Here is a 26,768-nt window from a genome sequence, read left to right as displayed (position 1 = left end):
GGACTCTGATCTAAAGGGGGAACTGGGTGGACTCTGATCTAAAGGGGGAACTCCGTGGACTCTGATCTAAAGGGGGAACTCCGTGGACTCTGATCTAAAGGGGGAACTCTGTTCTAAAGGGGGAACTCTGTGGACTCTGATATAAAGAGGTGACTCTTGTGATTAACTTCATATGATTAGAAATGTTATTTAATAGCAACATCTATGCATAATATGGAAAAAAAATTGCTGTGTGACGCTGAAGTGTTCGGGTTTGACTTGAAGAAAAGGTGGCAGCCCTACACACGAATCACATGCGATGTCTGTTATCGCACTAGTGTGATTCGCCCCTGATATAGAGAAGTATACAATCAACTTCTGATTTACCAAAATAATATAACATATTAATCATAATCAATCCAATCGATCTGTATTCAGGGATTGCACTGGGTTTTGTTTATTTAGGGAGAAAACATGCAAGGACTGCCCTAGATTCAGTGCTAGTGGGCATGTATAGATAGATTTACTCCATTCAGCCACAAAGCTAGGAAACCCAGAAACCTCTGCATTTGCTAACACTGTCATTCCTCTGAAAAAATGGCTACTGGTAGTCAGAAACATGGCTGCCGTTCCCCAATGCAGCAGACTGTTTGCAGTCGCGTAGCTTCACAGCATTCCAAACGTGACTGGCTGCCTCAGAGCCATGTGTGTGTGTTGGGAGTTGCTATGGGGACCAGGAACTGTTACAGTCAAATGGGCTGTGTTCTTCATTCCCAACGAGCGACGGCAGCAGGAAGTAGGCAAGCTATCCACCTCCAGGTAAGAAGGCCACAATATTACATCAGCGTATTTTATATTATGCTGTAACACCTACGTATTGTTGTTTGTTGTATATTACTAAATTGTATTATTGTATCTAAAGGACAACAACAAAAGGAATTTCTATAAATATAGATACAACAGGATACTCGGGGTTTATTTATCATCTTTTTTCACCCAAGATTCACGGATTGTATAGGAAGAAAAAGGTAAAAGCTGGGTGAATGTGGTGTGAAAACATTGATAAATAGACCCTGTTTTATGTTTTCCTTATGCTTCTTTTTGTACTAAGCCCTCGGTCACACTGGTGCGACTTGTCACGCCATTTGACAGGTCCGAATCGCATTCCAAGTGTAACCCTATTGTCGGCAATGGAACTGTTCAAATCGGTGCAGCGCTGACGTGTTCCTGCGCTACTTTTGCTGATTTCAGGTGCGACTTACATAGGCATCTGTTCATGCAAACGCACAGATGTCAGCCAAGTCGCACTGACATGTCGTTTTGAAATCGTAACTGAAGTCGCACGACATCACAGTCGGATTTGATGTGACTAGGGGCTAAAGCTACCACCAGGACAGTGGGCGGGGACCAGATGTGGCCCTTTGCTTGCTTTTGCCAGTGAAGGGCACAGTTCCTCCCAAGGACACCAACAATAAGTCCGAAAGACCAGTGGCGGCTGGTGTTTTTTTTGGGGGGGGGGGCAGCAAACAACCCCCCCTGGGCTGCCATGTGAGCGGCACAAACACAACTGCCCCTACCCCCCCTCCTCCTGTGGCGCAGCACTAACACCCCCAGCAAACCCCCCCCCGCCACCCGATGTTGGCGGTGAGAGCAGCGGTCGGAGCTGATACTGCCATCTTCCAGCATGGTCGTCCCTAAGCATGGCAGACTCGGGGAAAGCTGCGGTGCTCCGGTGTCCTCCCCTGGTGCAGCTTCCGCGGTGCGTCTCCTCTCTGCTCCTCCCAGCACTAGGCGTCCAATAGGGTCGCCTGACGTTTTGGCTAATCAGGAAACGGGTTTCCTACCTACTTCCAGATTGGCCGGGAGGAGGATCAGTTTTACAACAGTGAATATTCATTCACTGTTGTAACACACCTGGGTGGGATCGGAGCGCATCCTCTGGGACCCGAGCCCACCCTATTTTGAAGCCTAGTAGAGCCTCTGGGTCAGATTTTCAAAAGAGATACGACGGTGTATGTCCAGATACACCGTCGTATCTCTGTTTCTGGGCCCGGGTATCTATGCGAGTGATTCTTAGAATCATTTACGCATAGATTCGGCGTAGATCCGACTGGCGTAAGTCACTTACACCGTCGGATCTTAGATGTAATTCCACGCTGGCCGCTAGATGGCGTTTACGACGATTTCTCATTTGTCTATGCAAATGAGCCTGATACGCCGATTCCCGAATGTTTTTGCGCCGCCTCGTCGTCGTTTACGTCGTTTCCGTAAGCGTAAACTTACCCCTGCTATATGAGGGGTACGTTTACGAAGGTCCGTCGTATGCCATGTTAAGTATGGCGTCGGGACAGCGTCGTCTTTTTTGTTTACGTAGTTTTACTAAGTCGTTCGCGAATAGGACTTTGCGTCAATCACGCTCACGTCGGCTTCATTGACGTTTTCCCTCGTGAGCTGGAGCATGCGCACTGGGCTATTTTTACGGCCGGTTAATGCGCAGTTTGATCGGCGCGGGGGCGCGCTTAATTTAAATACAAGCCACCCCCTTTGAATTACGCGGCCTTACGCAGGGCCATTTACACTACGCCGCCGCAAATTACGGAGCAAGTGCTTTGAGAATACGGCACTTGCTCCGGTAAATTGCGGCGGCGTGGTGTAAATGGCTTACGCTACGCCGCCGCGGATTCTACGAGAATCTGGCCCTCTGACTCTAATCAGGTGCTTAAAAAAAAAAACCCTGGCAATTGATGTGTCTGGTGCTTTGAAAGGGGCCGGACGCATGAATAGGGGGGCTTCTGTGGATAGAATTTGGAGGAGCTATGCATGGCAACCAATCAGCTTCTAGGTTTAAATTTCAAAACTTAGGGTTGACCATATACTATACAATCGGATTGTACAATCTCCTTTAGATCTACCGTTAACTATGTAGTATAAGGACCTGTCTGGTTCGATACTATTTAAAAGGATTGTTTCAGTTGTACTTCATATTACATATTTCTGGTAAACCTAAAGGCAATTGTATAGTGTATGGCCAGCTGGGGCTAGAAGCTAATTGGTTGCTATGCACAACTGCTCCAGATTCTGTCTGCTTCTGTTTTATTTATTTACCCGTTTCACAGAGTTTTCTATTGCATAGTAAGCCCTAAAGCGGTGCGGGACACTGCATGTAATTCGCACAGGAATCGCAGCACATTCCTGTGCGAATTACATGCGCTGTGTCTTGGGTGCGATTTGAGCCATGATAGCTCAATACCGAACTCATGCAGGACCCTTTTTTTCACATGTGATCCGATTCTGCAAATTGCATTGCGTTTTGCAAACTGATTTCGATGTGTCGTTAATTTAACATACACTTTGCAATTGGTTCGTATTAGCGGGTTGCAATTTTGATGCGAATTTGCACCACATCTAGTGTGAACCGGGGCTGAATGTAGAAAAATGACTGTGACCTTTGAAAAGCAGAGACATTTGCTTGTTCTAGGTTTGGGACACAGCCAGGCAACTGACATTTTCAGAGGAAAGCCAGCAATGGCAGCCTCCATGACAGTTGCACTTTAAACAGAACGTACATATCAGGTCCGGATCTAGTTTGTCTGATCTGGGGGTGCTGTAAAAGAAAACAAGGGGACTGCCAACTGGTGGATGAGAGCCCCCCTGTATTCTCCAACTGAGAACCAGTGGACTTGGAGCTTGTGTAAGAAGTTGAGTCAGGGGCAGCAGTGCCTGCTTTGCATACTAAAATAATGATACATAAGAACTTCTAATCTTACAAAGACAATGAGCTGGGTAACATTAGCCAAACAAAGAACACTTGTACATTGACTGTCTGTCTTTTCAAAACCCTCCTTTTTTTTCTGTCTCTCTAAAGTCCAGCCCCTCCACCCACTTTTTTGTCTCCTCAAATTCCAGACCCCCCTTCCCATTGTTTTACTGTCTCTCCAATGTCCAGCCCCTCATTTTTCTGTCTCTCCAAAGTCCAGCCCCTTCCATCCACTTTCTTGCCTCCCCAAATTCCAGTTCTCCTTCCCCTCATTTTTCTGTCTCTCCAAAGTCCAGCCCCCCACTTTTCAGTCTCCCTAAATTTCAGTCCTCCTCCCCTCATTTTTCTGTCTCTCCAAAGTCCGGCCCCCATTTTTTCTATTTCTTCGAAGTCCAGCACCCCATTTTCTGCCTCTATAAATTCCAGACCTCCTTCCCCTCACTCTTCTGTATCACCAATATCCAGCCCCCCCCCCTTCTGTCTTTTCAATATTCAACCCCCCTATTTTTTTTGTATCTCCAATGTCCAGCCCCCATTTTTATATCTACTCAAAAGCTGCCCCCCCCATAGTTCTACCTTCCAAAAGACCAGTCCTCCATTTTCTGTCTCCCTAAATTTTTTTCCTCCTTCCCCTCATTGTTCTGTCTGTCCAATGTCAAACCCCCTCCCTTTTTTTTTTACTCTCCAAAGCCCAGCCTCCATTTTGTCTATTTCTGCGAAGTCCCATTTTTTTATTTTACAAAATTTCAGTCCTCCTTCCCCTCATTTTTCTCTCCGATTCTGTTTCACTAAATTTTAGTTCTCCTTACCCTCATGTTTCTGTCTCTTCGATATCCAGCCCCCTATTTTTCTGTCCCCACAAAGCTTAGCTCCCATTTTTCTATCTACTCAAAATCCAGCCCCCCCCCCCCCCCCCAAATCCAGATCCCCACTTATCTATCTCCCCTAACTAACCTCCCCTTTTTTTTCTGTCTCCCAAATTCCAGTCCTCCTTCCCCTTGTTTTTATGTCTCTCCAGTGTCCAACCCCCCCCCCTCCCTTTTCGGTCCCTCCAAAGACCAGCCACAATTTTCTTACCCCCCAAATTCCAGCCCCCTATTTTTCTGACTCCCCAAATTCCAGTCCTCCTTTGTCTAGTTTTTCTGTCTCTCCAATGTCCAACCCCCCCATTTTATGTCTCCCAAAAGTCTAGGCCCATACACGAGTGTTTAGCCCTTAGGCCCCTTTCACACTGGGGCGTTTTTCGAGCGTTATTCGAGCGTTATTCGAGCGAAGCCTCATCTGCAATCCCAATGTAAAAGCCTGAGTGCTTTCAGAGCCCTTTCACACTGCCAGTGCCCAAAAAACACTGGTAAAGCACCGCTAAGACCCTAACGTTTTAGGACGTTTTTGCAGTGCCTCAGTGTGAAAGGGCAAGGCGTTTTTACAGAGCTTTCAATTAATTTCAATGGAGAGGGGCGTTTTTGGAGCGTTTTTTTTCAGCGCCCAAAAGCTGCTCCAAAGATGCTGCTTGCAGGACTCCGTGTGAAAGGGTCCATTGAGATGCATGGAGAGCGTTTTATGAGCGTTTTAATAATGCTATTTTTAACGCTAAACCGCTGTAAAAATGCTTCAGTGTGAAAGGGGACTTAGTGTAATACAATGCTTTTAATAGTTGAATAATATTTAATTGTACAGAGGTCTATACATCAGATCAACGAGTGGGACAACTGAGAAGGAAATGAGGGTCAGAAGAATTTGGTTCCAAATAGGAGACAATTGAGAGCTATATTTACAGTCACTAAATGTCAGTTAGGAAAGTAACTCAAAGAGAAAAAAAAACAACATATGCAGTAAAACCTAGTGCTTGCGCTGCAGTTTTACTGTCTCCCAACCACCCTACATTGACATGCAGTAGCTCATGGCTGTATATATACCAGAGCCGCGATACTGTGCTTGGCGGCCAAGGCAAGAATTTTACAGCATGTCACTTTAGGCGGACGTTGTTCCCACTGAACTCAAGTAATGCAATTATATGGGGCTACGCCACAACCACCTGCTCACTGCCTGTCAAATGTCACCTGAAACATTGCAGACGGGTAATAGGAGCCTGCTGTGTAAACACACTGTACATTGCAGCCCGGGAAGATGAGTCTTCTGTGTAAACACATTGCACATTGCAGACGGGGAGGTGGAGCCTGCTGTGTAAACACACTGCACATTGCAGACAGGGAGGAAGAGCCTGCTGTGTAAACACACTGTACATTGCAGCCCGGGAAGAGGAGTCGGCTGTGTAAACACACTGCACATTGCAGACAGGGAGGAGGAGCCTGCTGTGTAAACACACTGTACATTGCAGCCCGGGAAGAGGAGTCGGCTGTGTAAACACACTGCACATTGCAGACAGGGAGGAGGAGCCTGCTGTGTAAACACACTGTACATTGCAGCCCAGGAAGAGGAGTCGCCTGTGTAAACACATTGCACATTGCAGACGGGGAGGTGGAGCCTGCTGTGTAAACACACTGTACTGTACATTGCAGCCCGGGAAGAGGAGTCTGCTGTGTAAACACATTGCAGACGGGGAGGAGGAGCCTGCTGTGTAAACACACTGTACATTGCAGCCCGGGAAGAGGAGTCTGCTGTGTAAACACATTGCAGACGGGGAGGAGGAGCCTGCTGTGTAAACACACTGCACATTGCAGACAGGGAGGAAGAGCCTGCTGTGTAAACACACTGTACATTGCAGCTCGGGAAGAGGAGTCGGCTGTGTTAACACATTGCAGACGGGAAGGAGGATCCTGCTGTGTAAACACACTGTACATTGCAGCCCGGGAAGAGGAGTCGGCTGTGTAAACACATTGCAGACGGGAAGGAGGAGCCTGCTGTGTAAACACACTGTACATTGTATCCCAGGAGGAGAAGCCTGCTGTGTAAACACACTGTACTGTACAATGCAGCCCGGGAAGAGGAGTCTGCTGTGTAAACACATTGCATATTGCAGCCCAGAAGGAGGAGCCTGCTGTGTAAACAAACTGCACATTACAGCCCGGGAAAGTAGATCCCAACTGCTGTATTTGCAAGTGCAGTGGTGATTGCTAGTAGAGAGGCAGGTCATGTTTATGGACAGGGTTAACGCTGTCAAAGGCAGCAAAACATTCAAACTGCTCTGACTGCATTTTTGTACCTATAGTCACAAGTCCAACTGGAATAACTCCAGCCCTGCCCCTCCATTTCTTCCTCTTGCATCTCTCATTGTTACTGTGTAACAGATGCCTTTGATCCTTGGCATTCATAGCAGTCACTGACACTGCTGGCAGCACACTTAGCAGAGCTAATCCTCCCCACACAGTAGATAGCTGATGTGCGGAGCAATATCACACAATTAAGCCTCGTACACACGACCGAGGAACTCGACGGGCGAAACACATCGTTTTTCTCGTCGAGTTCCTTGTCAAGCCTGCCTTGCATACACACGATCGTGATAAAAAATTATCGAGCAAAGCGCCGTGATGTACAACATGTACGAGGGCACTATAAAGGGGAAGTTCCATTTGAATGGCGCCACTTTTGGGCTGATTATGCAAATTTCCCTTTTCATAACTTGCTTCTGAGAATGTGCGTTTTATTTCCCTGTTGTTAAAACCTACACATGACCGTTTTTCACGACGTGAAAAACGACGAGAAAAAATAGAGCAGGTTCTAAATTTTTAATGGACATTTTTCTCGTTGAGAAAAATGCTCTGGAGCCTACACACAATCGTTTTAATGACCAATTTAAAAAATTGCATTTTTCTCATCATAAAAAAACGGTTGTGTGTACACGGCATTATACTTGTGGACATTGGGAAGAATTAGCTCCTTATATAGCTAAAAAGATCAATGGTGGCAGTAGGAACGTATCTAAAAGGCAGAAATTGCTCATTGCTCAAGGAACCCCTAACACCCTCTGGAGGAACCCCAGAGCTCCATGGAACCCTGGTTGAGAAACCAGGATCTAGGCTAACACAAACAACATAATACATAAACAAAGTATATATGTATTTAGCAAGACACAGGGGATAAACCAGAAAACATTGTTAAAAATCCCAGCTGTATTGTTTAGTACAAATGATCTCGTTGTTTACAACAAGGGTTGCCACCAAATCCCTTTATGTACGGACATCTGAAAATCACAGAGATTCCATGGTAAATCTGATTTAGTCAAGGTCTCCGATCTTAAAGTGAATCCTCCATTAGATATTTCGGCTCCCATGCCTGCCCCTCACTTCCTGTTCCTGTGGCAACCAAGACATTGTTATGAACTGAGCTTCCTCTGGGGTACTGTATGTTCACTAGGGACCCCTAACAGTGCCACTGTCTTCCTACTGGATTCTATATAACAATATATACACTTCAAAGCAGAGAAACCGGGGGGGGGGGGTCAGTTTACTGCAATGCGCTGGGTGTCACTGAGACCAAACGTGAGGGGATATCCACTCAAGGGGGGACAGGCAGCAAAGAAAGCTGACTGAAAAACAAACGCTACCCTACTCCTTGTTTTCTGCAGATCCTCATTTAATCAGTAACAGAACCTTTTGTAATCAGTATGTCACTTATTAACGGATATTTAGGGTAGATTCAATAAAACTGCAGACATGAAATTAAGAGCAAAGGTGGAGTTGTTCCCATAACCATTATTTAATTGTTTACTTTTTTTTTTTAAATGTATGAATTAAACGTTGATTGGTTGCAATAAACCACCTTTGTTCTCTCCGGTTTGTGTTTTCTCCGGTTTTATTGTATCAGCCCCCTTTGTATCAGTCCGGTCTTAGCACAGTGGGCCTGATTTACTAAACAACAGAGTAAAGTGGCTGCGATACACTTGCATTGCCTTGAACATACATGCATTCACAATCCCTGAACCTATCTAGCGTACCATTCAATGCATCAAAATAATGCTGCTTTTATGCCCTCTTTTCCAATACAGTGCACTGTGGCATGCATGTGTCAACTTGTAATTTGAAATAATAAAAAAAAATGTACCGGTATGTGATTGTTGCATTCACTATGGAAAGCAGCAGGTTTAGTATACCTAATGCGGTGCCGGTCATACGTCACAGGTTTCAGCGTTGCCATGAGCACCGTGCACATGTGCGGCATACGTGGCACGATGTGATTGGCGGCCGGAGCTTCTGAATAGCAACCTAACCTCTGGGTCCTAGTGGTTGCTTGTTTTAGATCAAGCACATCTGGTTGCCTTTTCTTTTTTAACTTTTTTTGGCGGGATTCTGACATCATATTGACGTACATTTGCATGTTCTGATTGGTGGCTAATGTATTTATATTCTGCTTTGACACTGTTGCACTTTATCACATGCCTGACGAAGGGGCCTTGCGTGGCTCCGAAATGTTGCACTTATCTCTGTGATGTGATCTCTTTCAAGAAAATAAACCTTTGGACTGAAGTTGTTGATCCATGGTGTGTCGGCGAATATGTACACTGGATTAGGGGGGGCGGCTCCCCTTATGGACGGGCCGCCACTGCTCTGAACTCTCCTGGTGGAATCAGCTGCTTCACAATAGTATATTTTTTATAATATATAAAAAATATAATTATAAAAAAAGGAATTGCACTTAAGGGAGAACTTCAGCTGGCTCTCCTAAGTGTCACGAAAGTGGAGCGAAATTAGTTTTGCACTCCTGTGACCTGTTTTCAGCGGAGAGCGGTCTGAAGTCCTCTCTCTGCTGACGTCACACAGATCAGTCCAGGCACTGCATCATCTTGACTCTGGAAGTCTGTATCCGCCAGGTGCCTAGACTTATGGCTGTGTCAGCCTCTCAGCAAGCTGCCGCCCCCCCTCGACAGCTCAGCACTCTAGTGAGCATGGAGGAGGAGAGCTGCTGATTGACAGTCAGCAGCTCTCCTCTAGGGGAGCCAAGAGAACCGAGCCATCGATTATGTTCAATGGCTCGGTTCTCAGCGCAGAGACGCCAGGGGACAGATGCAGCATTGAACCGATGCTGCAACCACCTAGATAAGTGTGATTGGGTAAAAAAAAAATGCCTCGCACACACGATCGGATTTCCATCGGACAAAGCCGTGGAATTTTGTCCGAAGGATGTTGGCCATGAACTTGTTCTGCATGCAAACGGCAAAACTTTGTCGACTAACAAATAGTGGTGCAACAGATCACTGTTGATCCGTGATCCGAACGGGTCACCCCCCTTCGGATCGGCACACTATGCGATCCGCGGATTGCTGTCTGAGGTCTACACTGAGGGGTTTCTGTCTGAGGTCTGCACTACTGGGGGGGTTACTGTCTGAGGTCTGCACTACTGGGGGGGTTACTGTCTGAGGTCTTCACTACTGGGGGGTTACTGTCTGAGGTCTGCACTACTGGGGGGTTACTGTCTGAGGTCTGCACTACTGGGGGGTCTACTGTCTGAGGTCTGCACTGGGGGGGTTACTGTCTGAGGTCTGCACTACTGGGGGGTTACTGTCTGAGGTCTGCACTACTGGGGGGGTTACTGTCTGAGGTCTGCACTACTGGGGGGTTACTGTCTGAGGTCTGCACTACTGGGGGGTTACTGTCTGAGGTCTGCACTACTGGGGGGTCTACTGTCTGAGGTCTGCACTACTGGGGGGTCTACTGTCTGAGGTCTGCACTACTGGGGGGGTTACTGTCTGAGGTCTGCACTACTGGGGGGTCTACTGTCTGAGGTCTGCACTACTGGGGGGGTTACTGTCTGAGGTCTGCCCTACTGGGGGGGTTACTGTCTGAGGTCTGCACTACTGGGGGGGTTACTGTCTGAGGCCTGCACTACTGGAGGGGTTACTGTCTGAGGTCTGCACTACTGGGGGGTGGGGGGTTACTGTCTGAGGTCTGCTCTGCACTACTGGGGGGGTTACTGTCTGCGGTCTGCACTACTGGGGGGGTTACTGTCTGAGGTCTGCACTACTGGGGGGGGGGGGTTACTGTCTGAGGTCTGCACTACTGGGGGGGGGTTAATGTCTGAGGTCTGCACTACTGGGGGGTTACTGTCTGAGGTCTGCACTACTGGGGGGTTACTGTCTGAGGTCTGTCCTGTGATGGAAGTTACTAAAATGAATATTTTTGTGTTATGTTTCTTCTCTCCTGAGCTACTCAAATGTTGCCTTTCTTTCATTATATTCTTTTATTTCTTGATATATATATATATATATATATATATATATATATATATATTGTGTGTATATAGAGTTATAATACATATGTTTGTATGGGTATATGTTACAATACTGTTAGTATCCTTAAAAGAAGCTATGACAGATTATAATGTTTTAAGGTTACAAGTATATCTCAGCTTGAAATGGAGACAAAGGGAACTAATGATACCAAACAGATGTCACCCCTCCTCCTTCTTTCACTGAGGAACCAAATATGGCTCTGAGTGAAGAAAGCCCCTGTGAACTTGGGTGTAAGGACCCTGTATGACACAAGGACTGTTTGTGCCAAAAATGGACTTGCAAGGAGAAACCACCATGTATAGACTGAACCAATCAAATGTGCTCATGTGAATGATGTCATGTTGTCTTTAAAAAGCCAATAAAAGTCCAGCCTCCTTCTCTTGGACGCTGGAACACAGAAAGAAGCAGTTTGTTCCTCAGCTCTCTGTATGCTTTCATAATTTGGGTCAACAGCAGAATGGGTTATGCCCTGAGGTTGTGTCATGGGTTTAATCCTTTTCAGCCCTACTGGGGGGGTTACTGTCTGAGGTCTGCACTACTGGGGGGGTTACTGTCTGAGGTCTGCACTACTGGGGAGGTTACTGTCTGAGGCCTGCACTACTGGGGGGGGGGGTTACTGTCTGAGGCCTGCGCTACTGGGGGGGTTACTGTCTGAGGTCTGCACTACTGGGGGGGTTACTGTCTGAGGTCTGCACTACTGGGGAGGTTACTACTGGGGGGGTTACTGTCTGAGACCTGCACTACTGGGGGGGTTACTGTCTGAGGTCTGCACTACTGGGGGGGTTACTGTCTGAGGTCTGCACTACTGGGGGGTTACTGTCTGAGGTCTGCACTACTGGGGGGGTTACTGTCTGAGGTCTGCACTACTGGGGGGTTACTGTCTGAGGTCTGCACTACTGGGGGGTTACTGTCTGAGGTCTGCACTACTGTGGGGGGGGTTACTGTCTGAGGTCTGCACTACTGGGGGGGTTACTGTCTGAGGTCTGCACTACTGGGGGGGTTACTGTCTGAGGTCTGCACTACTGGGGGGGTTACTGTCTGAGGTCTGCACTACTGGCGGGTTACTGTCTGAGGTCTGCACTACTGGCGGGTGTCTGTACTGAGGGGGGGCCATAGTGGGTGATCCGATCCGTGACTCTGATCCGAGGAACGATCCGAACCGTGAGTTTTTTGATCCCCTACTAACAAACAGAAACAACATGATTTTTCTGCTCTTTAGCGCCACCCTTTGGGCAACTTCTGCTAATGTTGTGTTATGGTTAGCATTGCTTCTGAGCATGAGCATTGGATTTTTTTCCGACGGACTTCTTAACACGCGATCGGAAAAATATGACATCACACATTTGTTGTCGGAAAATTTTAAAGCATGCTATCCCACATTTATTGTCGGAAATTCCGACAACAATTGTCTGATGGGGCGTACAACCTGCCATCACACAAGTCCCGTCGGAAAATCCGATCAGGTGTACGGGCCTTTAGTGTTCTCCCATGGAAGAAATACTCTGGCCTGAACTGTGTCCAGGACTAGACCCTGATAATCCAAACAATGTGTCCCACAATGGGGATGCCATGGAAGAGAAGAACAGCAAGGCTAACGACAGAGCTAGCACTTTGGTGAACACCCAAGATGCAGACAAGAGGCCATGGCCACAAACTGTTAGTGTACAGACCCTGCAATAAAATGTAGAATATATAGGACAATCTGGTATGCCCCATTGATGTCCACAAAAGTCAGAAAATCTCCCTGGTATAGGAAGGAGATGACAGATGGATTCCATGTAGAATTCCTGAGTTCAAATGAGGACAGCCAAAACTTTGAGATTAAAATATGGGGAACATGCCCCTTAGTTCATGGAAATGGTTGATAAGTTAAAGTAAAAACCCTTAAACCATGAACTGGGCCATTCTTTAGAAAGCTTGGAGATCCCTGTTATAGAGACAGTGGGCCGGATTCAGAAAGAGATACGACGGCGTATCTCCTGATACGCCGTCATATCTCTGTGTCCGGCAGGTCGTATCTATGCGCCTGATTCAGAGAATCAGTTACGCATAGATATCCCTAAGATCCGCCAGGTGTAAGTGTCTTACACCGTCGGATCTTAGGCTGCAATTTCAGGCTGGCCGCTAGGTGGCGATTCCGTATGTTTTACGCGAGGAATATGCAAATTAGGATTTACACCGATTCAGAAACGAACGACCGCCCGGCGTTTTTTTTTTTACGTCATTTGCGTTCGGCTTTTTCCGGCGTATAGTTACCCCTGCTATATGAGGCGTAGCTAATGTTAAGTATGGCCGTCGTTCCCACGCCAAGTTTTGAAATTTTACGTCGTTTGCGTAAGTCGTTTGCGAATAAGGCTGGACGTAATTTACGTTCACGTCGAAAGCAATGACGTCCTTGCGACGTCATTTAGAGCAATGCACACTGGGATATTTTACGGACGGCGCATGCGCCGTTCAAATAAAACGTAAAAAAACACGTGGTCAACACAAATTTAAATAAAACACGCCCCCTACATCCCCATTTGAATTACGTGGCCTTACGCCGCAACACATACGTTACGCCGCCGTTATTCTTTCAGAATAAAGAACTTGCGCCCAAAGTTAGAGCGGCGTAACGTATCGGAGATACGTTACGCCGACTGGACAGATACGCTCAGATATCTGAATCCGGCTCACTGTATCTCTCCATCTGTAGCCAGCCTAAAGGTTCACACATACCTAAGGCAATCAATTATGAGCCCTCCACAACTCCACCTACTGACCATCTGATCTCAGTGCAAGTGTGGATTGACCCAGTTGATTCCTTCTGGTACCTATGCTTGTTTTTTTTATTATTTGCTGTAAGCTTTCTCCAGTTTTGTCCTCTTATTTACATTATTTATTTTCTGTTTTTTATTTAGTTTGTTCAGGAAAAGACGCAATGCGACCAAAACAATCATCTGCTCCCCCCAGCAGATTTGCTACTTGTGGTAAGTCCTTTCAAGGGAAAAGTCTTGTTTAAGCTACAACAAAAACTAGCAAGTAGGGGTCAGCATTAATGATATCTTCGTCCCGCTGAGTAGAAGCAACAGCTCTTGTAGGCCTAGTGGTCATCTTTGCAGAGATACTGGGCCAGATTCATGAAGCACTTACACCGTTTTTTTGGTAGATGCACGGCGTAAGTGCAGATTTGCGCCGGCGGATCGCTGCGCCTTACCCAGAGAACCAGATTACGCCTCCAAATAGACTTTATCGCCTCGGTGTAACCTTTCCACGCCGGCGCGGCGTTGGCGCAGATTTACGCTGGTCGGATCTGGCGCGGCCATGGTTTTTGTGTTTTAAATATGCAAATGAGGTTTTTGGGCCGATTCATCAACTTAAGCTTGACCGGCGCAGGCTACTCCCGGTGAGCGGAGCTGAAATTTCCGGTGCAAAGTTACACCTCATAAAAGCAGGGGTAACTTTGCACCAAACTTGCAGAGGTCAGCTGGAGAGCAGCTAAAGCAGCAGCGTTACAAACGAACTGAGCAACAACACTTGCTGGACAACACATAGAGGCGGTCCCCATGTTGGGAGAGGCCCTCAATAATTACAGCCCTCTCCTCTGGGCTGGTCATCCGCCCACCTGAGGATTCCTCATCAGCCATAACTGCCCCACCACAATGCAAACGACCTAGCTTAGAAAAAAAAGCTTCAGTACATTTGCAGCTGCAGGGCGGAAGTCTGGGCTGATTCATGGACTGGGCTTTGGTAGTGGGTCGGCGTAGCTCAGGGATCACGCCGGGGCGCAGTTCTGAGCATGTGCAGATTGGGGCATTTTCCCCCAGGATGTCACTGAGCATGTGCGGTCTAAGATGCGCCCCGGCGTGACCCCTGCGCCACGGTCGGCACTTCATTAGCATAGGGTGACTCCCAGTTGGCCTTACCCCGCCTTACGCCGTCTAAAATCCGCCCCGCTGGGGCATCGTAGACAAAAAAAGTTTCTTGAATCACCTAACTGCCTCTTCGCGCTGGACCGGTGTAGTCTAAAAATGATGCACCACGCCGGTGCAAATCTGCACCATTGTACATGAATCTGGCCCAGTATTTCCCCATTAGGAATATACACAGATCAGCCTTAAAGCGGAGCTCCACCCAAAAATTGAACTTTCGCTTTTCAGAGCCCTCCCCTCCTCCTGTGTCACATTTGGAACCTTTCAGGGGAGGGGTATAAAACAGGTATTTGCACCACTTCCGGGTATTGACTCCTGTGGGAGTCACGCCCCTTCGCGTCACCCCCCGCTGTCTTCCGGGAGACACACTGCTCCCAGGAAATAGCAGGGACCAATGAGTGTGTGACGCGCTGCTCGCGCATGCGCAGTAGGGAACTGGGCAGTGAAGCTGCAACGCTTCACTTCCCGATTCCCTCACCGAGGATGGCGGCTGGGGCAGCCAAGAGGCGAGCGATTGCTCGGCTTCGGCTGCCGACATCGCTGGACTCCTGGACAGGTAAGTGTCCATCTGTTAAAAGTCAGCAGCTGCAGTATTTGTAGCTGCTGGCTTTTAATATATATTTTTTTTCGCGGGACCTCCGCTTTAACATTATGGCAATTATTATTATTATTATTATACAGGATTTATATAGCTTTACGATATAAAAGGGAGACAATACAGTTACAATACAATAAAATACAAGAGGATTAAGAGGGCCCTGCTCAGAAGAGCTTACAATCTAATAGGGTGGGGCAGGTGGTACAAAAGGTTGTAACTGTGGGAAATGAGCTGATGGAAGTGGTAAAAGTTGGAGATGTGATGGGCTTCCCTGAAGAGGTGAGTTTTCAGAGATCGCCTGAAGGTAGCAAGAGTAGGGGATAGCCGGACAGGTTGAGGTAGTGAGTTCCAGAGGTTGGGAGAGGCTCTGGAGAAATCCTGGAGACGAGCATGGGAGGAGGAGACGAGAGAGCTTGACAGTAGGAGGTCCCGAGAAGAGCGGAGAGGACTGTTTGGGATAAGTTTGGAGACAAGATTGGTGATGTAGCTCGGGGCAGAGTTGTGGATGGCCTTGTAGGTTGTGGCTAGTATTGACAAGTAAATTGAATAACATTGATGAGCTTGTTACAGTGGCATCTGAAAGTGGGTGGGATATATATGGCAGCAAGTAAACATGTTGTCCCTAAAGTTGATGTACTGAAAACAGATAAAATGGGTATCACAGTTTGGGCATCACAGACTGGTCAGGGTGCCCATGCTGACCCGTGTCAATAGCTAAAAGTGACACAATGAACATGTGAGTATTAGAACTGAACCGCTGAGCAATTAAAGAAGGTGGCCTGGTCTGATGAACCACATTTTCGGTTACATCATGTGGATGACCAGGTGCATATGCATCGCTTATCTGGGGAAGAGATGGCACCATGATGCAGGATGGGAAGAAAGCAAGTCGACAGAGGCAGTGTGGTGCTTTGGGCAATGTTCTGCTGGGAAACCTTGGGTCCTGCCATTCATGTTAATGTGACTTAACATGTTCCACCTACAGTGAGTGCCTTGAAAAATTATTCATACCCCTTAAAATTGTCCACATTTTGTCATGTTACAACCAAAAACCTAAATATATTTTATTGGGATTTTATGTGGTAGACCAACACAAAGTGGCACATAATTGTGAAGTGGAAGGAAAATGATAAATGGTTTTCAAATAGAAAAAAAAAAAATCTGAAAAGTTTGGCGTGCATTTATATTCAGCCCCCTGAGTCAATACTTTGTAGAACCACCTTTTTTCTGCAATTCCAGTCTTTTTGGTATGTCTCTACTAGGGTTGTCCCGATACCGATACTAGTATCGGTATCGGGACCGATTCCGAGTATTTGCGGGAGTACTCGTACTCCCGCAAATACCCCCGATACCAAAATAGAATACTTCCCCCCCCACCGCCGCCGCCTACGCATCCCGTCGCTACAAAGCATCCCGCCGCATTCCCCGCTTGGTTAATACGGGCGGGGAACATTACAGCATTCATTTGAACAGCTGTAGTCTTTCCCGCCCGCCGCGTATAGACACTCCCCCTTGCTCGGGTGAACTGTCCAATCCCGAGCAAGGGGGAGTGTCTATACGCAGCGCGGCGCCAATCATTACAGCTGTTCAAAGCTGTAATGTTCCCCGCCCATATTAAGCAGTCGGCGGCAGCGGGGATGCGGCGCGATGAAGGTAAGGGGGACAGGACATGGCTGCATATGGGGAGACCTTGCTGGATGTGGGGGACATTGATGTGGGGGACATTACTGGATACGGCGGACATTACTGCATACGGCTGACATTACTGCATACGGCTGACATTACTGCATACGGCTGACATTACTGCATACGGGGGACATTACTGCATACGGGGGACATTACTGCATACGGGGGACATTACTGCATACGGGGGACAATGCTAGATACGGGGGACAATGCTGGATATTGGGACATTGCTGGATACGGGGGACATTACTGCATACGGGGGACATTACTGCATACGGGGGACATTGCTGGATGTGGGGGACATTGTTGGATGTGGGGGACATTGCTGGATGTGGGGGACATTGCTGCATTCGGGGGACATTGCTGCATACGGGGGACATTGCTGGATGTGGGGGACATTGCTGGATGTGAGGGACATTGCTGGATGTGGGGGACATTGCTGGATGTGGGGGACATTGCTGGATGTGGGGGACATTGCTGCATACGGGGGACATTGCTGGATGTGGGGGACATTGCTGCATACGGGGGACATTGCTGGATGTGGGGGACATTGCTGCATACGGGGGACATTGCTGGATGTGGGGGACATTGCTGCATACGGGGGACATTGCTGGATGTGGGGGACATTGCTGGATACGGGGGACATTGCTGGATATGGGGGACATTGCTGCATACGGGGGACATTGCTGGATGTGGGGGACATTGCTGGATGTGGGGGACATTGCTGCATACGGGGGACATTGCTGGATGTGGGGGACATTGCTGGATGTGGGGGACATTGCTGGATGTGGGGGACATTGCTGGATATGGGGGACATTGCTGCATACGGGGGACATTGCTGGATGTGGGGGACATTGCTGCATACGGGGGACATTGCTGGATGTGGGGGACATTGCTGGATGTGGGGGACATTGCTGGATATGGGGGACATTGCTGGATATGGGGAGACATTGCTGGATATGGGGGGACATGGCTGCATTTGTGGGGGGACATGGCTGCATTTGGGGACACATTTAAAAAAAAGTATCGGTATTCGGTATCGGCGACTACTTGAAAAAAAGTATCGGTACTCGTACTCAGTCCTAAAAAAGTGGTATCGGGACAACCCTAGTCTCTACCAGCTTGGCACATCTAGAGAGTGACATTTTTGCCCGTTCTACTTTGCAAAATAATAGCTCAAGCTCTGTCAGATTAGATGGAGAGCGTTTGTGAACAGAAATTCTCAAGTCTTGCTACAGATAGGTCTGGACTCTGCTCTGACTGGGCCATTCTAACACATGAATGTGCTTTGATCTAAACCATTCCATTGTAGCCCTGGCTGTACGTTTAGGGTCGTTGTCCTGCTGGAAGGTGAAACTTCGCCCCAGTCTCAAGTCTTCTGCAGACTCAAACAGGTTTTCTTCTAATGCCTAGTACACACGATCGTTTTTCCCGTCGGGAAAACTGCTGTGTTTTCCTTTGGCCGGGAAAACCGGACGTGTGTATGCTCCCACAGGAAAACTGCGGTTTAAAAAAATGAGAACATGTTCTCTTTTTTCTCGCCGCAAATCGCTGCGTTTTTTTCCCCACAGTTTTCCTATGGGAAAAACTGCGAGGGAGCATACACACGGACGGTTTTCCCGACCAAAGTTCTCCTAGGAGTTTTCCTGTCGGGAAAACCGGCCGTGTGTACAGGGGAAAAGGGACCGAACTATTTCCCAGGTTTTCCCCTCGGTTTTCCCGGCGGGCTTTTGACCCGATCATGTGTACTAGACATAAGACTGCCCTGTATTTGGCTCCATCCATCTTCCCATCAACTCTGACCAGCTTCCCTGTCCCTGCTGAAGAAAAGCATCCCCACAACATGATGCTGCCACCACCATGTTTCACGGTGGGGATGGTGTGTTCAGGGTGATGTGTATTGTTAGTTTTCCGCCACACAGCGTTTTGCTTTTAGGCCAAAAAATCAAATTTTGGTCTCATCTGACCAGAGCACCTTCTTCTTCATGTTTGCTGAGTCCCCCATGTGGCTTCTCGCAAACTGCAAACGGGACTTCTTATGGCTTTCTTTTAACAATGGCTTTCTTCTTGCCACTCTTCCATAAAGGACAGATTTGTGGAATGCACGACTAATGAGCGTACACACGACCGTTTTTCATGACGTGAAAAATGCTATTTTTTTAAAATGGTCATTAACCACTTGACATCCGGGCCTATTTTGGCAATTTTCTCCTTCATATAAAAATCTAAATTTTTCCCTAGAAAATTAATCAGAACACCCAAACATTATATATATTTTTTTAGCAGACACCCTAGGGAATAAAATGGCGGACATTGCAACTTTTTTTCTAGCACGGTATTTGCGCAATAATTGTCCAAATGCCCTTTTTTGGGAAAAAAACGGTTTCATGGATTAAAAAATAACAAAACAGTAAAGTTAGCCCAATTTTTTTGTATATTGTGAAAGATGATGTTACGCCGAGTAAATAGATACCTAACATGTCACACTTTAATATTGCACGCACTCATGGAATGGCGCCAAACTTAAGTACTTAAAAATCTCCATAGCCGACGCTTTAATTTTTTTTACAGGTTACTATTTTCGACTTACAGAGGAGGTCTAGTGCTAGAATTGTTGCACACGCTCTAACGCACGCGCCGATACCTCACATGTGGGGTTTGAAGGGCGTTTACATATGTGGGCGAGACTTGCATGCAAGTTCACTTCTAAGCGCGAGCTACCGGGGACAGGGGCGTTTTAAAAAAAAAATGTTTGTAATTTTATTTTTATTTTACTTAATTTTTTAATTTTAACACTTTATTTTACATATTTTTTTTTTTGATCACTTTTATTTCCTATTACAAGGAATGTAAACTTCCCTTGTAATAGGAATCACTGTGACAGGTCCTCTTTATGGAGAGATGTGGGGTCAATAAGATCACACATCTCTCCTTAAGGCTTACAGGCATTAGATCGGTGAAAAAAATTCACCGATCTAATGCCGACAGCCGCGATTGCGGCTTTGTTTACTTCCGGGTACCGGGCGTGGCGTCATAACGTCGCGCCCGGACCTCCGACGGTCATCTCTATGCTTTCCCAACGAACGCTGGCCGATTCGCTCTCCGGGCCCCCGATGGCACGGGAGAGCCCGGAGAAGCACCGGATGGCGGCGGGAGGGGGGGATGTCCCCTCCCGCCACCTATAAGAACGATCAAGCGGTGGAACTGACGCTATGATCATTATTATGTTGCACAGAATCGCCGGCTGAAGACGGTGATATCTGAATGATGCCTTTAGCTGCAGGCATCATTCAGATATCACCGCACAAAGCCGAGGACGTCCATGGATGTCCTCGGATGTCGAATGGTTAAAAACGAGCGTGTGTGGGCTCCAGAGCATTTTTCTCGACGTGAAAAATGGGTATTAAAAATTTAGAACATGCTCTAAATTTTCGCGTAGTTTTTCACGTTGTCGTTTTTCACGTTGTGAAATACGGTCGTGTGTAGGCTTTAACGACGTGAAAAAAACGCGCATGCTCAGAGCAAGTTATGAGATGGGAGCACTCGTTCTGGTAAAACTAGCGTTTGTAATGGAGATAGCACATTCGTCACGCTGTAACAGACTGAAAAGCGCAAAGACTGAAAAGTGCGAATCGTCTCTCACCAAACTTTTACTGACATGAAATCAGCAAAAGCAGCCCGAAGGTTGGCGCCATCTGAATGGTACTTCCCCTTTATAGTGCCGTCGTACGTGCTGTACGTCACCGCGCTTTGCTCAAGCGTTTTTTTTTTTTACGATCGTGTGTATGCAAGGCAGGCTTGACAAGAATCACGTCGAAAAAAACGTTGTTTTTTCTAGGACATTAAAAATGGTCGTGTGTACGCGGCTTAATAGTTGTCCTGTGGACAGATTCTCCCACCTGAGCTGTGGATCTTTGCAGCTCCTCCAGAGTTACCATGGGCCTCTTGGCTGCTTCTCTGATTAATGCTCTCCTTGCCCAGCCTGTCAGTTTAGGTGGACAGCCATGTCTTGGTAGACTTACAGTTGTGCCCTACTCTTTCCATTTTTGGATGATGGATTGAACAGTGGTCGGTGAGATGTTCAAAGCTTGGAATATGTTTTTATAACCTAACCCTGCTTTAAACTTCTTTTTATCCCTGACCTGTCTGGTGTGTTCCTTGGCCTTCATAATGCTGTTTGTTCACTAAGATTCTCTAACAAACATCTGAGGGCTTCACAGAACAGCCGTATTTATACTGAGATTAAATTACACTCAGATGGACTCTTAAAGGGGTTGCAAAGGTATTTTTTTCCCCCCTAAATAGCTTCCTTTACCTTAGTGCAGTCCTCCTTTACTTACCTCATCCTTCCATTTTGCTTTTAAATGTCCTTATTTCTTCTGAGAAATCCTCACTTCCTGTTCTTGTGTCTGTAACTACACACAGTAATGCGAGGCTTTCTCCCTGAGCCTCTTGAGGTGGGAGGGGACGAGCAGGAGTGTCAGGACGCCCACTAACATACAGCTCCTTTCTCTATCTGCAAAGTAGAGAGTGTTCTGACACTCCTGATCGCCCCCTCAAGAGGCTTTCTCCACACCAGGGAGAAAGCCTGGCATTACTGTGTGTAGTTACAGACAGAAGAACAGGAAGTGAGGATTTCTCAGAAGAGAAAGGCAGACAAAACAAAATCTTCAACTATCTGTTGGCCAAACCTTCAAAATGATACAAGCAAAGTGATGCTCAATCCTGGAGGAGGAGCCAGAAAGCAATTCTGGATTTCTTTCTACCTTTTATTATGAACATTTATTCATTATTTATATTTTGGATTAAAGTACTGTAAATCTATAGCCATTTTAAAAAAATTGGATAGAAGTTTTTTTTTTCTTGCTTTCTGTGTCCCACGGGGGAGATTTTCATTCGCTTCCTGACCTTTAGACATAAAAATGTCTCCAGTGCGAGTTGTATCCCCTCTGACAGCTGTCAACCAAAATAAATGACCCCAGTGGAAGTTTTTACTGTCCTGTTCTGGAGACAACTCAAAATTTTGGATTTCCCATCACTTTCATTTCTAGTCGCAATGGTGACAGGGACAAATAGAGGGGTTGGACACAGACAGCAATAAATCCTGACAGGGGCTTCTATCCAAAGTGTTTTTTCTGTAGCGATGGTATATTTCATCAATTGTTTACACTAGCTCTAGGGAACACAAAGCACTGTATGTTTGACAGTGTAAGGCTGCATTCACACCTGAACGCGGCGTATTTTACCGCGATTTGCAGCGACAAATTGCAGCGTTTTGTCCCGCGATTTGCCACGACAAAACGCGGTAAAATACGCCACGGTAACATACACAGGAGGGGTGATCAACATTGTCGGCTATGGCCGAACGCCGAAAGCCGCCTGAAAAAAAGGTCCGGGACTTGTTTTGAGCTTCAGGCGTTCGGCGTTCGGCGTGGAGATGTGAACCATCTCCATAGCCGGCAATGTAAAATCACCCCTCCAGCGTATTGCAGGCTGCAATAGCGTCGTGCTACAGGCAACAATACGCCTAGGTGTGAATGCAGCCTAAGGGCCCATTCACACTACAATGCACATAAATATGCACCTGCAGTGCGTTGTATTTTTTACGTTTATTTACGCGTGTTTCTGTGCATATTTTTTTGCATGTTTTTCTGCATATACAGTATCCCACAAAAGGGAGTACACCCCTCACATTTTTGTAAATAATTTATTATATCTTTTTCATGTGACAACACTGAAGAAATGACACTTTGCTACAATTTAAAGTAGTGAGTGTACAGCTTGTATACATTTTCTGTTCCCTCAAAATAACTCAACACACAACAAAAGTGAGTAAAAATTTCCAAAATGGGCCCAAAGTGTCAATATTTTGTGTTGCCACCATTATTTTCCAGCACTGCCTTAACACTCTTGGGCATGGAGTTCACCAGACCTTCACAGGTTGCCACTGAAGTCCTCCTCCATGATGACATCACAGAGCTGGTGGATGTTGGAGACCTTGCGCTCCACCACCTTCCATTGGAGGATGCCCCACAGATGCTTAATAGGGTTTAGGTCTGGAGACATGCTTGGACAGTCCATCACCTTTACCCTCAGCTTCTTTAGCAAGGCAATGGTCGTCTTGGAGGTGTGTTTGGAGGTCATTATCATGTTGGAATACTGCCCTGTGGCCCAATCTCCGAAGGGAGGGGATCATGTTCTGCTTCAGTATGTCACAGTACATGTTGGCATTCACGGTTCCTTCAATGAACTGTAGCTCTCCAGTGTTGGCAGCCCCAGACCATGACACTCCCACCACCATGCTTGACTGTAGGCAAGACACACTTGTCTTTGTACTCCTCACCTGGTTGCCGCCACACACGCTGGACACCATCTGAACCAAATACGTTTGTCTTGGTCTCATCAGCCCACAGGACATGGTTCCAGTAATTCATCTCGTTAGTCTGCTTGTCTTCAGCAAACAGTTTGCTGGCTTTCTTGTGCATCATCTTTAGAAGAGCTTCCTTCTGTAACGACAGCCATGCAGACCAATTTGATGCAGCGTGCGGCGTATGGTCTGAGCAATGAGAGGATGACCCCCTACCCTTTCAACCTCTGAAGCAATGCTGGCAACCTCTGGATATGATGCCGAGCATGTGCACAAAACTTCAGGGTCTTGGCAATCTTCTTATAGCCTAGGCCATCTCTATGTAGAGCAACAATTCTTTTTTCCATATCCTCAGAGAGTTCTTTGCCATGAGGTGCCATGTTGAACTTCCAGTGACCAGTATGAGAGATTGAGAGTGATAACACCAAATTTAACACACCTTCTCCCCATTCACACCTGAGACCTTGTAACACTAACGAGTCTCATGACACCGGGGAAGGAAAATGGCTAATTGGACCCAATTTGGAAATTTTCCCTTAGGGGTGTACTCACTTGTGTTACCAGCGGTTTACACATTAATGGCTGTGTGTTGAGGGGACAGCAAATTTACACTGTTATACAAGCTGTATACTCACTACTTTACATTGTAGCAAAGTGTCATTTCTTCTGCGTTGTCACATGAAAAGATATAATAAATAAATAAATAAAGTACTCACTTTTGTGAGATATTGTATTTATTTTCAAAGTCATGTTTCCTCTAATCTATTGTTGTAGGTGAGACATGCTTTAAGGTGCATTTTGATGCGTTTGCACACATTTACACGAGTTCCTGTGCATTATGCTGCAATATTATGCAAACATTTTAAGCAGAGTAACACAACGTCGCGATGTGAACATAACACATAGAAAACTATTGTGTGAATGAGCCCTTAAAATAAATGAGTTAAGGCCACAGATTTTATAAAATATAATAGTATACTGTATGGGCTCATTCACATATGTGGCCAGGGGGCGGTAAACATATGCAGATGAGCCGTGCTTTTACTACTTCTCTTAACCTAACATATAGAGGCGGTTGTAAACATGCCATGGCAAAAATTATACCCCCTGTCGCATTCGGCAGGCAGTACAACAACTGAATAAAACCCATTCAGGTAAATGGTGCCGCTCCGCGGGCCTTGTGTTTGACACCTGTGCTTTAGGTGATGCTGCAGCTGTCCAAATTGTTGAACTGATTGTAAGCTTAGGGCATTCTCTGAAAATTCTGGAGCAGCTATAGCAATCAGGTGTCCTGGTTAAAGTTTGGCTTTCCCCAAGAACTACTTGAGTACCCTGTCAGATTAGCCTTGGTTAATCTGACACTATATTGTGGCGCAAGCTGTCAAACGGTAACTCCTCTAAAATAGAAGAGTTCATAAAGTTCATGTGTGGCATCAGAGATTAACTCAGCTGGCTTCCAACACTCAGTGCAGCTCCTAAAGAGACTGAAGACACCTCTAAAGCAACAAAAAGGAACAAAGGAGGGTGCATCTAAGTGCAGTAAAAAAAGAAAAACTCACTTTTGATAAGGAGTAAAGCTCCTGTCATAAGCTCCTCTCAGGCCGGGTACACACGAACAAACATGTACGGTGAAAGCGGTCCGTCGGACCGTTTTCACCGTACATGTCTGCCAGAGGGCTTCTGTACAATGGTTGTACACACCATCGTACAGAAGTCCGCGCGTAAACAATACGCGGGGCGTGTCCGCGTTGTCGCCGCGACGATGACGCGGCGATGACGCGGAGACGTGGGCGGGCCTGCCATTTAAAGGCTTCCACGCATGCGTCGAAGTCATTCGACGCATGCGAGGGACGGCGGGCGCCTGGACATGTACGGTAGGTCTGTACTGACGACCGTACATGTCCGAGCGGGCAGGATTCCAGCGGACGGTTTTAAAACACGTCCAGGAATATTTGTCTGCTGGGAAAAGGCCCGGCGGGCAAATGTTTGCTGGAATTCGGCCCGCTCGCGCCCACACACGACCGAACATGTATGCTGAAACTGGCCCGCGGACCAGTTTCAGCATACATGTTTGGTCGTGTGTACGGGGCCTCATATGAACTTTAACCACTGCGGGTTGTGGTCCAGATCACAACAGCACACAGCAAAGGTATTCCAGTCCAGAGACAATGGGGAGATTTACTAAAACAGATAATCTATTGTAGCTGTGCATAGTAACCAATCAGCTTCTAGGTTTAAAGACTCTTATACCTTGCACAACACACGATCTGACTTTTGACCGTGCAAAAGTCCGCCGTGAGTCTGTTGGAAGTCCGACGGAAATAAAGAGAACCGGTTCTCTATCTAAGTTCCGTCGGACTTCCGACAAAAAAAGTCAGATGGAGGCTACACACGGCCGGACTTTCCGAGAAAAAAAACCTGTCTAATTTTTTTTCTCGGAAAGTCCGGCCGTGTGTACGAGGCATAAAGCCTCATACACACGATCAGACTTCCATCGGACTTGATTTGGTGAAAGTTGGCTGAAAATGTTCTGCCATGTGTACGCAGAACAAGTTCACGGCCAACGCCCATTCGGACAAAAATCCACGGAAAAGTCAGATGGAAGTCAGATCGTGTGTATGAGGCTTTACACAGGTGTTGAAAATAGGCAGTTGGGTTGCATTTCTAATACTTCCTAAGGCCCCTTTCACACTGGGGTGGGAGCCACAGTGGCGGTATAGCACTGCTAAAAATAGCGGCGCTATACCGTCGGATTTGCCGCGGGATTCGGCCACTAGCGGTGCGGTATTAACCCCCGCTAGCGGCCGATAAAGGGTTAATACCGCCCGCAATGCGCCTCTGCAGAGGCGCATTGCAGGCGGTATTGCCCCGGTTTCCCATTGTTTTAAATGGGAAGGAGCGGTGATGGAGCGGTATACACGCCACTCCTCTCACCGCTCCAAAGATGCTGCTGGCAGGAGATTTTTTTCTCTCCCGCCAGCGCATCGCCTCAGTGTGAAAGCCCTCGGGCATTAACATTGAAAATGCAGTGCAGGAGTTTTTCAGGCGGTATAGCAGCGCTATTTTTAGCGCTGTACCGCCTGAAAAGCTCCTCAGTGTGAAAGGGATCTAAATGCTGCTCAAAATTGGTAAAATAGGGAGCAGATGAGGGTGTTCACACTGCAGCGTTCATATTGCCTGGCATTGGGGTGAGACAAAAAAACCATTGCCTGCACAGTTTGCTAGGCATTGATGCTTTGCAACTGTCTCCATTCACTTCTATTGAAATGTACCACAAGCGTACA

General features: G+C 46.9%; 1 protein-coding gene across 2 annotated transcripts in view; it reads left to right on the top strand.

Annotated features, from left to right (window-relative positions):
- Positions 1-693: 693 nt before the first annotated feature.
- C5H7orf57 (chromosome 5 C7orf57 homolog) overlaps positions 694-26,768 on the top strand; it is a 64,438-nt gene continuing 38,363 nt past the window's right edge. Inside the window, exons 1-2 of one of the 2 annotated variants that reach the window (XM_040353327.1) lie at positions 694-798; positions 13,823-13,891. In XM_040353327.1, the coding sequence (XP_040209261.1) occupies positions 13,843-13,891 (49 nt within the window). In that variant the 5' untranslated portion in view covers positions 694-798; positions 13,823-13,842. The remainder of the gene's footprint in view (positions 799-13,822; positions 13,892-26,768) is intronic. The other variant, XM_040353329.1, reaches the window with a different exon arrangement.

Source organism: Rana temporaria, chromosome 5 (genome assembly GCF_905171775.1).
Source record: "Rana temporaria chromosome 5, aRanTem1.1, whole genome shotgun sequence".
Taxonomy (NCBI): domain Eukaryota; kingdom Metazoa; phylum Chordata; class Amphibia; order Anura; family Ranidae; genus Rana; species Rana temporaria.
The sequence above is the reverse complement of the archived record's forward strand: the minus strand, read 5'-3'. Positions and strand labels throughout refer to the sequence as shown.